Source organism: Chrysemys picta, chromosome 5, assembly GCF_011386835.1.
Source record: "Chrysemys picta bellii isolate R12L10 chromosome 5, ASM1138683v2, whole genome shotgun sequence".
NCBI classification, from domain to species: domain Eukaryota; kingdom Metazoa; phylum Chordata; order Testudines; family Emydidae; genus Chrysemys; species Chrysemys picta.
Genome location: NC_088795.1, coordinates 60,801,505 through 60,816,174, shown reverse-complemented (window position 1 = coordinate 60,816,174; position 14,670 = coordinate 60,801,505). Strand labels below are relative to the sequence as shown.

General features: G+C 39.1%; 1 protein-coding gene across 12 annotated transcripts in view; it reads right to left on the bottom strand.

Moving 5' to 3' along the window:
* Positions 1-14,670, bottom strand: part of ARFIP1 (ADP ribosylation factor interacting protein 1) — a 64,394-nt gene that overhangs the window by 39,768 nt on the left and 9,956 nt on the right. For 6 of the 12 annotated variants that reach the window (XM_005307371.5, XM_065597834.1, XM_065597831.1 and 3 more), the window contains exons 2-3: positions 11,587-11,666; positions 3,472-3,573 (exon numbers count right to left, since the gene is read on the bottom strand). In XM_005307371.5, coding sequence (XP_005307428.1) covers positions 3,472-3,573; positions 11,587-11,664 — 180 coding nt within the window. In that variant the 5' untranslated portion in view covers positions 11,665-11,666. Of the gene's footprint in view, positions 1-3,471; positions 3,574-11,586; positions 11,667-14,078; positions 14,229-14,670 lie in introns of those variants that run through there. The other 6 variants (XM_005307373.5, XM_065597837.1, XM_024103402.3 and 3 more) reach the window with 3 other exon arrangements.

Here is a 14,670-nt window from a genome sequence, read left to right as displayed (position 1 = left end):
TACCATTCTTACTCTAAATCTGATTTTATGTTAAAATCAAATTTCCTCTTAATCTTTGCACAGTCATGCATAAGTTACAAGAATTGGAACAGTTGCACAGGTTTAAAACATGACAAGTTTTCAGACTACCATTTTTAGCTTGCACACAGTAAATTCAACAATTTTGGTGAAAAAAATATAAAAACTTTTTTTGTGCATCTGTCTGTATTATATATTAGTCAGCACCCAGAATACTGCTGATATTTTCTTTGGGCAACAGTCGCTAAATACTTTTGAATGTAGGTGTAAAATACCATGCTTAGAAAGTAGGTCACTCCATTTGGCACCTGGATAGCTGAAAGCTCACAGAGTTTTTTATTTTTAAGATAAGCATAAGTTATTTGCTTTATGCACCACATAGCAAAATAAAAATCAGAATTCTTACTCAGCATTGCTTTAACCGGAAAAGCAACTATGTAAAAATGGCACCACGTTACTATGCTCTCTGTGAGCATTCAAAGCCACATCTGCTTAAGTACTTACTTTACCAACTAAAGCAAGTTTCTGCTACTTTTTACCTATTAGCCCTGCAGAGTCAAAGATATAGCACAGTAAGTTAGAATTCTATTCAAGCTTGGGCATCAAAATAATTGTTAGCCTTGCTCCAACTGTGGGATCTTTAGCATAAATACTCTATGACCATAAAAGAATTGAAGTTGACTTTGCAGATCTGGTAGTTAGTGATTTTCGGATATTTACTCTTTAAGTTAAAAACAAACCACCATCACCACAACCCTCAAACGTCACTTTCTAGTCTAACAACATTTATTTGGTCTATTTTAACATTAGTTACCATACAGTGTAGGTTTGCTGCCACAATACTAACTAACCAAGGACTGAGGAAACTCCTTATAAAATCCTTAACAGATTACAAGCCCAATGCTTCTCCCAATTGCACAAGGCCCAAGTTCATCGCCACTGCAGAACTCTACGTTCTGTTTTAGTTGCCCTAATCATTCACAATTACCTTTACGATACCTTCATCTGTAATTTTTCTTTTTATTTATTACACATATCCTGACTCTGGGGGCCCTCTTGAAGTTCTCATTTGACAACACAGATTTAAAGTCACTGAAGTATATTTTCTCTCATAACGTGTTTTAACAGCATAGTCATGGAAACTCAAAAGGACACCCATCCAGAGTGACTAAAAAATATACTTATGACCGGGGATAAGAGCAGTAGTAGCTTTACATCTTTATTATTGGACACCATATTGTGTTCCATCCCCATGAAGTTCCATTCCTCTTGTCAGCCAGTCACTACACCTACCCAATGACCACAAATGCTATCCCTGAAAACAATTCTTCCAGCTAACAAAAAATCAGTTTCTTCCTCACTCAAGGATCCAGTAGGGATCTACTAATTTTTCAGTCCTGCCAGTAATTTTTTCTCTTTAAACCCACAAAAAATATCCCCAGTTCAGTGTTGTATGGGTCTAATTCGAATTCATGTTCTACTAGAAGATCTCCCTTAACTCTAGGCTATGAGGGTAAACAAAAATTTAGAGCAGGAACCAGCCTTTGTTTTTACAGTCTGAAAATGAAAATGTCCAAATCTCTATGGCTTATACCACAGCAGCCCCTGCTGGTCAGTCAAGGAACAAATGATTAGCTATCAATTAAATGTCTGGGGGGGAAAGCATGTGTGTTGAAAGAAATGGCACATGCATACACACAAATTCTTTACCACGTAATGTAAATGTTACCATTTTTGTATTCCATCTTAAAGAACAGAAACTATTGATACCATATAGCGATAGGTATATTTCATATAGATATGTGGCACGAAAAATTCAGTTACCCAAATGAACAGAACTATTACACTCCTCTGCCTTTTGCAACACTACGTGGTGCAGTTGCATACAGAAGCCAAAGTGCAGTTACATGTAATTTTAAATGTGCCACCTCTTATTTTAAGCCTTTTGAAGTGGCCTGCTTTGTAGCAAGTAAAACTTAAGAACCAGCTAATTGTGTAAACTAACTGCCTGTACAGTATTTGCATAGCCACACAAGTACCCATTTAAAATTTTTAATTAATAAAAACTTGGGGGCAAAAACCTAATGTAGGTGCGCTCTTCTTTTTTTTTTTTTTTTTTAAGAGAAATTTTATTACGAATGTAAGATTTACATGCTGGACTATGAGCTATATGGTACATTACTAGTGGCAGAGTTTTGTAAATGTACAATAGTGAAAGCGTAAAGTAATTTCAGTACAAACTTACTCCAGTTTGTGATGTCTGCTTGATTTTATCTATTTTAAATTTGAATTTTTAAATAGAGCTTTTTAAACAAGTTTTTCCATTAATGCTGTCAGAAGACTGCCAAGCTCATTGACATCCCCTTACTTCCTCCAATAGACATTTCATCCACAGAGAAATAAAATTCAAGGTACTGCTTGTTGCAAACTAATTTTTTTCCATATAAAATTAAGTTTACAACTAGGATAGAACTGTACCAAAAAACCCAAATATAAAAGGCAACCTGAGGCACCAGAAAATATCTGTCTAATGGGAGACATTCTACTTTCAACTCATAACCCCAGTAGTAACTGTAGTTGGAATTTGGGTGAATTTACACACAGAAATAATACAAATCTGTAAATACTTACATTTTCTTAAGTCTCTGCAAGAAATACTTAAAAGTACTAAACATATTTATAGATGTATCTTAACTTAATGCTTAAGGGTGAACAAGACAACCTAGTAGTCCAGAAGGCTATCCAAACTAACTTTAGTAACTTCAAATTTTTATCATATTTCGGTCTGTTTAATAAACTACTAAAATGCTTTTCCATCTCATTTCCTTGAACAAATACAAGCCTGCAGGCATCTTTATGTAGCACAGTGACACTCAGACTGAAGCTTGCAAGCTGCAAGTGGCTCTTTAATGTGTCTCCTGCAGCTCTTTGCAGCACATGATATTAAAACACTGTGTGATTTAATTATTCACCAGTCTAAGTTATTAAAAGCATCCTGATAGGTTACTATGTTATTAACCCATTGTAGTTGATAAAATAATACTTGGCCAGTCATTTTGCTGAGAGAATAATAGATATATAAAAACTAAGTATTTCCCCATCATACGGTTTAAATATGACTACATATTACTATAGTAAATGAAACAATGAATTCACACTATTGTGGCTCTTTTGGGAAATGCTGATCGCTAATTTGGCTCCTGAACCACTGAGGACTGAGTACCACTGATGGGGAGAAGGTTAGATTACAAACTACTACAACTACAAGAATAGGCATATGTTCACTTCTGACATGATAAAATATTAACCAATCTAGCCTTCTGTGAGCTCTAGGGAATCAACCCAGGCCAGATTCTGTTTATTACATATTACCTTGTATTCTCAGCATTTCATTAATTGGATTTCTGATAGTGATTTAGTGGTAATTAACGATGCTGAAGAAATTCTTTTTACCCTGTTAAAATTGCATTCACGTGAATCTTCAAGCTCTCCATTACTGGTCACAGGAATTTCTGCTGCTGAATTTTTGGGAGACTCTTGAGCCATTGCAAACTCCTACAGTGTAAAAAGAAACAGGTTAGTATTTGCCAATACACCAGAGTGACTAGCATATTATAAAAGTGCTCGACAGAACATTTAACAATTGATTTTACATACCAGCTGCTGTTACAAAATGGGACTCTAATTCTAACATTTCAATGATACACTAAAACGGAATTCAGTCAGTATTTTAAAATCACACAAAAGCGAAGTCACTGAGTGATACACAACTTGCAAAAAAGTATCTAACACAGTTCCATGATTTAAGAAGACCAACAGAAAAGTTAGGACCTGACCCACATCACAGCGTTGGGTAATTAAAGAATGTCATTCAGTTTACAAAATCATAGACTACCAGGTTTGGAAGGGACCTCAGGAGGTCATCTAGTCCAACCCGCTGCTCAAAGCAGGATCAATCCCCAGACAGATTTTTGCCTCAGATCCCTAAATGGCCCCCTCAAGGATTGAACTCACAACCCTGGGTTTATTAGCAGTCCAATGCTCAAAACTGAGCTATCCCTCCCCCCCATCTATATGTCCAGATAGAATCAGAGAGGTAGAATTAGATTCAGAAGGCCCTAAAGAAATGAACTATGTGTACTTGTAAATGTGTGCACCCAGAGACAGATGGAACATACAGCATCTGTCATATCTCACACATTCCAGAGTACTTAACAATGAAATGAGCCAAGCTTGAAAAACCGCACTCATCATGGCAAGCAGCATGGAAGAAGGAAGTGGCTTTAATCATCAATTGCTGTAGAATTTAAGCTCTTGTTTTTAAAAAAGTTATGATTCTAGCCCTTCTGTCCCAATGTGGAACAAATGTTACCAATGCAGCGCTGTCTTCTGGACCAAACAACTATAGTGTTTCTGTTGCTGTTCATGGCTCTGCCAGAAGCAGCAGAGTCAAATAAACAATCAATACTTCTGCTACTCAGAAAGAATAATTTCAGCTTCACACTGCTGCTGCTTGGTAAAGCAGTAAGCAACAGCAGACAGTTTCTGGAACAATTTATGTGAAAGTAAGACCCAAAGGAAAGAGGCTGAGGAAAGAGCAGATTATTGAGTTCATCATCTTTTCCCACTCCCAGCACAGCAGTTAGTTAAACAGTCCTGAAGAGACTAGACAAAAAGCATCTTATCTGTTCCAATAGCTAGGGGAAGGAAGACTACAATTTTAGACAACAAATTAAGCCTTCAAATAGGGCTAAAGGCCAGCATCTCTCCTGCCCCCACACAGAAAATTTAGTGCAGTACAAAGATTTATTGACACTTGCGTAGGATGGCTGGCATAATTCATACTGATAAAGCTTGTTATACATATTTTCCCCTCTTCCACCATTGTTTCAATTGTGTGGCTGACAGAATAAATCTGGTTCAACAAGGAATGCTTCATTTACAACTTGAGACTCTCCCTAGACTCTGATAACCATTGATCCATTTTTTAACCAAGCACTGAATGTGCATGTATCTGAAGCATTGACTTTAATTCACGTGTTTCTCCATCACCAGATGATTTTCAATAGCAAATTAAAGTTACATGAATTAACTTGCATGCTTTAAAAAAAAAAAAAAAAAAAAACAACACTGACTATAGTAACGATTTTTCACTCCACTCAGTCTTTTGAAGAAAAGATCATAATTTCATCCAATTGCAAAATAACAGTGTAAAGTGAAAGAGCAAAATGAGGGACCTGGGAATAAATCTTTAGCTTCCCATGTGGATCAGGGAGTCCACTGTATGAGCCACAAAGCAAGAACGTTAGCCATTAAGGAAAGAAACATTAACTGTCCTTAAATTGGGTTAAAAATGTGCAAAGCCTTGCTCAGTATGAAGTGCTATGCTCTTGCAGTACAATATACATAATATATATAAAATTTGGTCTAGCAGCACCAATTTGCTTTAATAACCCTATACTTTTGAAAGACTTTTCACAGCTTACATTGCTATCAATCTGTAAGTGTAAGAACAGGGAAAGAGTGTGAAGACAAACGAAAAAGTCCCTTAAACCCTGATGAAGTGTTGCTTTCGGGTACATGTATGGAGGCGGTGGTGAAGGAGAAAGAGAAAAGTATATTTCTGATTCTTAGTACTCTTTCTTACAAACCATGATCTTCCTTTCTTTTAGGAAAGTTATACAACACACTGCAAGCAGGTGTACAGGTCCAAGAAAATCTGAAGTTCTATATTTATAGTTTTATTCTCCATTTAGTCCACAAAGAATCAACTAATTTCCATATTTAACTAAACCTATACTTTTGAAAGACTTGTCACAACTTACATTGCTATCACGCTGTAAGTGTAAAACAAAAAGGCTAGGATACCAGGTTTTTGAAAGAACTCTTATAAGCATTTAAAAACGAATTAGGAAGAGTGGATTACAGATAATTTAAATCAACTATGCATTGAGAAACACCTACTAAAAGCAGTATGCTACTGTCCAAAGCAAATTAGTGACTTTTGTGTTTGTTTAACAAGTGTTGTCTTAAAGAAAAAGAAAAATATTTAGAAACTCATCCATGGAGACAGGAAATAAAGTTTCTGTTTTTGAATATTTCAGACTTATTTTGTTTATTTCAGGAGAGCTCTTTGGGTTGGGGGAAGGAAGAAGACAATTTCCATCATCACCGCAAAAAATTAGTTAAGGTATTTGGATTCTTCCTCCAAATTAGTTGAAGAAATCAGTTTCAAAGTCTTTGAGATCCAGAGTATTTATAAATCCTTCAGTTGGGACAGTCTAAGGCCAACATGAGAAATATATGGGTATTGAATAGCAGCTGATCTATTTATCTGAGCACTGGAACTGGCTGTGTTCATAAAACAAAAAAGTTTAAGCAAACAAAATTAAGTGAATCTCTTTCAGAAATCTATAAACATGGTTGTGATCATCAAATTTACATCAGGAAAATAAAGCTTCTTCTGTCAAGATTATGGAACAGACTCAGCTGATTAAATGACGTAGCTCCTTCGGGGAAGGGGCTGCCTTTATTTTGGGCCTTGCAGTATCTAGCACATTGACAGTGAATAATAAGCAGCCTCAAAGATACAACATAACAGGTTATTTTTAATTGATCCTTTAAAGGTTCTATAAAGTAAACTGTGAAATTATATATCTTTAATCAAGTGAATTATGAAGTATAGCCAAAAAAAAAAAAATCCACTAGACTTAAAAATATTTGGATTTTAGGTTCAGACAACCAACTAGGTAAAACAGTCCAATACCAACGCAAAAAAATCACATCACCCTCCTCCACTTCAGCTGTCCATGTCCATAAAGAATCACATGGTGCTTGTTTCCACCTGCTAGCATCACATCAAAAGCTAAGACATGCACCAAATGCTTTCCCAACATTTTGCCAGATAAACTATTACTGTGGTTGTTATAAGGATGTTATTCAATTGTCAATGGGAGGGAAGATGATCCATGCAACGATGAATGGGGTGGGATGGGGGAGGATCTGTGCCACAAAAACACTGTTGCTATTAAGATGTGATGCATATGATGAACAAGTTTAAGAATTCCTGTCTCACATAAAATCTTTGTGGCCAATCAAAAAGTACATCAGTCTAGTTCTATTGAGATTATTAGACAAATATCCATCCATAATCTGCACACCTTAAGTTACTGTACAAAATCATTCGCCCTTTAACGGTAATGAGATGGAAATGAGATTTACAATATAGTTCACTATCTGAAGGTGCCCTTATGTAGCACATACACACATATAAGCAAAGTGCCTCCTTCCTCAGGAAGTGCACATATAGGAAGCACTAATGCATTTTATCCTGCCTTGCGATCATAGTAGTAGGGAAGTAATTTTTGTCCTCATTCTGCTGGTATTTTTGTTTGGTTTTGTTGTTTTTTAATTGATTTATAGAACTCTAATGACCCCATTCACAAATACAACTGCCAGAATTACTCGGGGGGCCATACACAAAGCAGTGTAGGTCTCAGAGCACAAACCCAGTTTGTGGGAATAGTTCAGTTTTTAAGCTGGAAAGAATGGCTTCCTGCTTTGTTATACCTGATGTGCGTGTGCTGTTGTGAATATTTGGAGTTATGAATCCTTTAACCCTTTTTTCGGCACCATGTCCCTACTTACCCTGGTTATATGCATAATAGTAATTTGTTAATTTATTTTTTCCTACTCTGAAAAAGTGTTACTTTCTCTTTTGTAATAAATACACACAAGATATCAGAGTTAAAATTGCACATTCCCTGATTTGGAGGGTATAACCATGATGTTCAGGTATCACAGCAATGGGCATCTACATACAATCCCTAAATAGGGGTAGTAGAACAAGTCCTTTTCTATGGAAATTATATTGTACTAGAGACCTTAAGTCCTGGGATTTAAGTAGATTTATTTCAGCTCATTGAAAATTTATCAAAGCTCTGAAAATATTTACTGTCACAGATGCAATATCCTGCACCGTTCCAACTCTGCTTCAGAAATCTGAAGCAGAAGGATCCAGGAATGCTATGGAGATACTAAGATACCATGTATGACATACACCTTAGAAATACTTAAAATAGACTCAGCATTTACAGCCTTTAGGGGGATTTTGAGAGAAAAATAAGAACAACATGCAATTCAAACTGCATCCTCTTATTAACGCTCAATGCAGCCAGCCCTTCCTTGCAAGTGTCACTTGAATTCCCTCTCTTGGAAACAGCGGCAGCTCCAGGCACCAGCGCTCCAACCACATGCCTGGGCGACAAGCCGCGGGGGCGGCAAGCCGGTCGCTGTGAGGGCGGCAGTCAGGCAGCCTTCGGCGGTGTGCCTGCGGGAGGTCCGCCGGTGCTGCGGATTCGGCGGCGGGTACACCGAAGCCAAGGGACCGGCGGACCTCCCGCAGGCATGCCGCCGAATCTGCTGGACTGGGGACCTCCTGCAGGCATGCCGCCGAAGGCAGCCTGCCCGCCATGCTTGGGGCGGCAAAAAAGCTAGAGCCGGCCCTGCTTGGAAATCTTCACATTTTCCTGAAACGGATCAAGCACTGTCCAAACAAACCTTCCAGTTTTACAATACAGTATGTCCAGTGTGTACAGATTAGTCAGTTTTTCCATGCTATATCCCTCTAACAAAAAAGGCAAAAGGCAAAAAAAAACAAACCACCCAACAATGTTTATTGGGCGACTATGTAGCTAAAAATACATTAAAGTGCACCACAAGCCCTATGGCTCTGCAGTACATATTTAGGGCATGTTTTAAACGCATTAGAAGTACTTGGTGGATAGACAGATAATCTGTTCCACTCCTATGAAAGAACATTAGGTACAGAGATGCTAATCACCTGCCAAAATTAAGCCTTATTTTAAGAAACCTATAAACAGCTCAACTGTTTTTAAAAATTGCTCCAATACTGAACTCTCATACACTAAGTCTCCATACAGACCAAGTTATAATAGAATTATGACCTGCTTCAACTTGAAATGGAATACAATCGGTTATACTGGTACGATGGCTCCAATTGTTTCTATATGTGGTACTGCAGTTTCTGGACAAGTCAAAATACTTTAATTTGTTATCCTATCAACTATAAACAAGAGACTATATTCTTCATATAGATAGTTAGGTTGAGGTTAGAAGAGGTGGGGGTGTCCCATATTGTCATGCAAGAAACATTAGTTTGACAGTGACCACATTTTGGATTACCAACAATTTGAGTATTAAATATTTTGCTCAAATGCCTTCCATCAAAGACTTCAAGTCACTTTACTCATATTCATTAATTAAGCCTCTTAATTACTATTATATAGATGGTAGAACTGAAGTACAGTGATGTTACCTGACTTGTCCCAAACAATATATGAAGTCTGTGGCAAAACCAGAAAGCAAAAACAGTATGAAGTGGATGTATTTTGTGGAGATTTTCAGGTGGGGAAAACCAAAATGCATCACAAAAAATATAATGAGCAAAATCCCAAACTAGTCTGAGTGGAGAGTAATTTTTTGTGCAGCAGTGGGAGGGGGTGGCACAGTCAGAGTATTTGAGCAACTGAAAAGGTTCTGAAGAGTTCTGTGAAATCACAAACTTTTGCATGAAATAAATGCAAGAGGGACCTAGATTAAATAATGTCCCATTTTAAATTTTAAAATGGCTACTTTAATCCAAGACAAATACTAATGTAATCAAAGTAATTTAATCAATCTTTAATTACCATATTCTCTCTTTTGGCTATTTATTAATTTGAATATATTACAAATTGAGGGTGAAATTCATAAACAATGCCTACCTAATGAGTTGTTTTCATGTAGCTAATGCAAATCAAAATGTAATCAGATTTATGGTTTGATTTTCAGCCACACAACAAAGGACAAGGACTTTTTAAAAGAGTCAACTTTACAAAACTATAGGTATAGGATACCCAGAGAACAAACAACAACTGATTTCCACAATATTTACAACACAGATCTCCTTGTTTAAGTACAACAAAAACAGTTTTCAAATCAAATTATTGGCACTTCAGCATATTCTATTTCATGAGCCACTACACTGTCAAACAAAAATATAACAAGCTGGACACGAGCCTTCACCTGGACAGAAAAGCTTTCTGCCAACTCAGTTGAGCATTTTACGTATTCATGTTCTCACAAAATGGCCTGAACCAGAAAGATGCTGAGCCCTCATTACTTCTATTAGGTCAGTTGGAGCAGGTCAGCCTTAGATGAGCAGGCCCAAGAGAGTGTAGGTGGCATTGTCCCTATCTTGGGGGGGAACAAGATTGTACAGAATTCCTGTTTAAGTTTACAGTGTGTGCCTCATTTTCAGAGGTTATTAGTCCAAAGATAATACACATACTTACTTGTTCTTTGAACTAACAGGGAAACTCTAGAATAGACACATTTAGAAGCACATTCATTTTGTGACAGTTTTACCTATCAACTGATGCACTCCTTTTTCTAAATTGTATTCAGCCCATTCTGTGATGGGGAAAAGGTGTTCAACAAAATCAACTGATACACTATGGAAGCACCTTTGTACACAGTTGGGCACCCACTCAAATTCCCAAATCTTCTATGAATAAGTGTTTGACAAGTACTTCCACTTTGTGGTCAAAGCCATGTCTTCATCAAGTGAGACTATTGCACAAGTTCCCTGGCTTTTCACCACCAACTTTGCAAGATAAAATGATCTCCCAGGAATTGAATTAAGAGTGCATTTTAGGTAATTGAAAGAAAACATATAAAAATTAAGTGCATTTTTAAAGTTTCTTGAGTTAACTCAAACTATTCCACTGAGGTAATTCTATGGACAATATTAATTATCTTCCCATGTCAACTACATGTGAAAGGGATCGCAGTACATCCCACCAGTGGCAATGGGATGTGCACTATGCGTTTGCCCAAATTCTTCAGATTGGTAAGTATTACGAGACATGCATAAGATGACTACACAGAACTAATGTTATTTATCCCTTCAAGTAGGTCTTTTCTTTCAGTGTCAAAAGAAATTTTTCCCTAAGTTGTTTGTTTACTTCTTATTCAAACTCAATAATATTTTAGTCCTTTGACTAACAATGTCCAACATAGCCCTTTTCATCCTGAAGGATGCCAAAATTTACTACCTTAATCATCAACTACAAGTGGTCAGAGTCTCTGTTTTAGTTTCGGTCTATGCAATGTCCCCTCCTACTCTATCATGCTGAGGAACTAATCAAGGCAGACAAGGGAAGATCATCTTTTAATTACCAGTGCCTCTTCCTGCAGTACCTGTGTGTTCCTTCTAGTCCCCCATTTAGCTCATATAATCAAATAGTAGCACAGCACAGCAGGAAAGTTGCTGGATGAAGTGATCCTCAATTATGGACTAAACTTAGTTTCACCGCTTCAGATGCAATAGGACAATCTGAAACTGGACCCAAAATTAAAAAGGCCAGAACATAAATCTAGCAGCACCACATGCATGTGTTCACACCCAAGAATTTTATTATGCATTGTATTATGCATTTTTGGCAGTCTGAAACTGTTACTGGGATTGGTTGATTTTACAATGTTACACAAATATCACCCAATCACCTCAGAGTCAGAATGCACCTCTTCTGCGGCTGGATGAGATTCATCAACTGCTGTGGGATCGTTGCTGTGTCCTGACATACCTGAAAATGAAATACGTTGAGCATGCATTAATTCTTATGCAAGTGATAGGTTGTACCTCACAGACATTACTGATGAAAAATAGTGAACTTTCAGAAAATATTAATGCCATGCTCCTTCTGCATTAAAATGTAATTCTTCTAAATTCACTATAGTTGCTGCTGTATAGTAGAATATTTTATAAAAGTCAAAGGGACAGTATCACTAGCCAATTTTTAGCAGATTAATTAATTTTCTCTCTTAGCAGCTAGATATGTTCATAAGCACACTACAGGTATCCAAGACAGTCAGAATGATTTTGGTGTCCACCATCTGGGAAAACCACATAAAACATTAAGAGTACGTCTACACTGCAATGTAAGCCCAAGATTAATAGAAATTGAGTGAGCAAACACTTTGTTAACCTAGGGCCTGAACACCTACACTCATTTGCAACCCCAGGTTGGGAACTGTTGAATCCTATGTCCCAACCTGAGGCTCCACAATCTACATTGCATTATGTGGGCCCCAGTCCAGCCACCCATATCCCAGATTCCCTGGCACCCTCCTAAAATGTGGCCACTCTAGCCCTTTGTTCATGGTGCAATGTGACAAAACCAGATTGTTCACTAAACTTGACTGTCCTGGGCAAGTCAGCCATGGGGTTGTGGAACACTTTTGGCAGACTGCCAGAGCACAAGTCCAGTGGGGCTGCGTCTACACTGCAAAGAAATAAGGCTGGAAGGAACCCAGGGTCCCAGCTTGACTCAAACCTTCCACTCCCATGGGGTCCTGAGACTCTGGGTCTGACCCCTAGATTAGCACTGTGTGTAGACAGAAAGGGGGGGATTAGGCTTGAGCCCAAGATCAAACCCCTGGTTTTACATTACTGTATAGACATACCTTAAGATCTTTTGAGGTAATAAGTGTTTAAGGCCATGTCTACACTACAAACTTACGTCGACTCAAGGTATGTTGACATACAGCTGCTGTAGTTAGTACATCATTTGTGCACGTGCATACTTGACTCCTTGTGTCAGCAATGCATGTACTCGCTAGGAGTGCTTGTGTCGATGCAGAATGTGGTGCACCATCAACAGGCATCCCGCTGTGCAACTCCCTACCATCAGTACACTGACTTTTGGGAAGTTTTGGCAATGCCTGATGGGGCAAAATGAGTGGCAGCAGTGACTGGGAGCATGCAATCAACTTCTCAGTTTGCAATTATTTCCATCCCATAATGGTATCAATATCCCATCATTTTTATGACTTTTTTTCAAAATCCCACAAACCCACATGGCCCTCCTGGCTGTCCACCATCTCTGACAGAAGCATGCAGCCTGCTCAGCTCTGCATTTTTGTCATGAACTTTGCAAGCAAAGGGCGTAAAATCCTGCAGCATTTCCAGAGCTGCAAAAAGAACCAAATGCGTGGGGAGCATGAGGATTCCTTGGGGACAGGGCCGGCTCCAGGGTTTTGGCCGCCCCAAGCAGCCAAAAAAAAAAAAAAAAAGCCGCGATCGCGATCTGCGGCGGCAATTCGGCGGGAGGTTCTTTGCTCCCAGCGGGAGTGAGGGACCGTCCGCTGAATTGCCGCCGAATACCTGGATGTGTCGCCCCTCTCCAGAGCGGCCACCCCAAGCACCTGCTTGCCAGGCTGGTGCCTGGAGCCGGCCCTGCTTGGGGGACAGACTGCTGTGGGACGTAGTGAGAACCAATTCAAGGTTGTTGGTGGTATTCACCAAGCAGCTGCAGATGGTGAAGCACTGCTTCTGGGCCTGAGAATTTAGCACTGACTGGTAGGATCCCACCGTAATGCACATTTGGGACAATGAGCATTGGCTGCAGAACCTTTGGATGCACACGGCCACATTCCTAGATCTGTCCACTGAGCTTGGCCCAGGCTTCCAGAACAGGGACACAAAAACAAGAGCTGCACTGACAGCTGAGAAGCAAGTGGGATTGCACTGTGGAAACTTGGAATACCCAATTGCTACCGGTCAGTCAGGAATCAATTTGGAGCAGGTAAATCCACTGTGGGGGATGCAAGTGTGCAGGGCCATTAATCACATTCTGCTATGCAGCACTGAGACCCTCGGCAATGTGCAGGACATAGTGGTCAGCTTAACAGCAATGGGGTTCCCAAACTGCAGTGGAGAGACAGATGACACGCATATCCCTATTTTGGCACAAGGCCACCTTGCCACTGAGTACATCAACAGAAAGGGCTACTTTTCTGTGGTTATGAAAGCACTGGTGGATCACCGGGAATGCTTCACCAACATCAACATGGGCTCATCAGGGAAGGTGCATGACACCCATATCTTTAACACAGAACTGTTCAGAAAGCTACAAGCAGGGACTTCCTTTTCAGACCAGCGGATTACCATTGGGAATGCTGAAATGGCAATAGTGAGTCTGAGAAACCCAACCTACCCTTTACTCATGAAGCCGTACACCGGCCACCTCGACAGCACCAAGTAATGATTGACCCACCGGCTCAGCAGGTGCAGAATGACAGCTGAATGTGCTTTTGCTCATTTGAAGAGTCAATGGTGGTGTCCACTCACAAGACTGGACCTCAGGGAGAAAAATATGCCAATGGTTTAAGTTCCCTGCCGTGTCCTTCATAATATGAAACAAATGGGCAAAGTGTCTGCCACTGTATGATTGAGATGATAAAGGAGCACTCAAGGACGATAAGGCCATTGTGGAGAAACTAAATGAATTCTTTGGATCGGTCTTCAAAGTTGAGGATATGAGGGACATTCCCAAACCTGAGCCATTCTTTTTAGGTGACAAATCTGAGGAACTGTCCCAGATTGAGGTGTCAGAGGAGGTTTTGGAACAAACTGATAAACTAAACAGTAAGAAGTCACCAGGACCAGATGGTATTCACCCATGAGTTCTGAAGGAACTCAAATGTGAAATTGCCGGACTACTAACTGTCATCTGTAACCTATCATTTAAAATCAGCTTCTGTACCAAATGACTGGAGAATAGCTAATATGATGGTAATTTTTTAAAA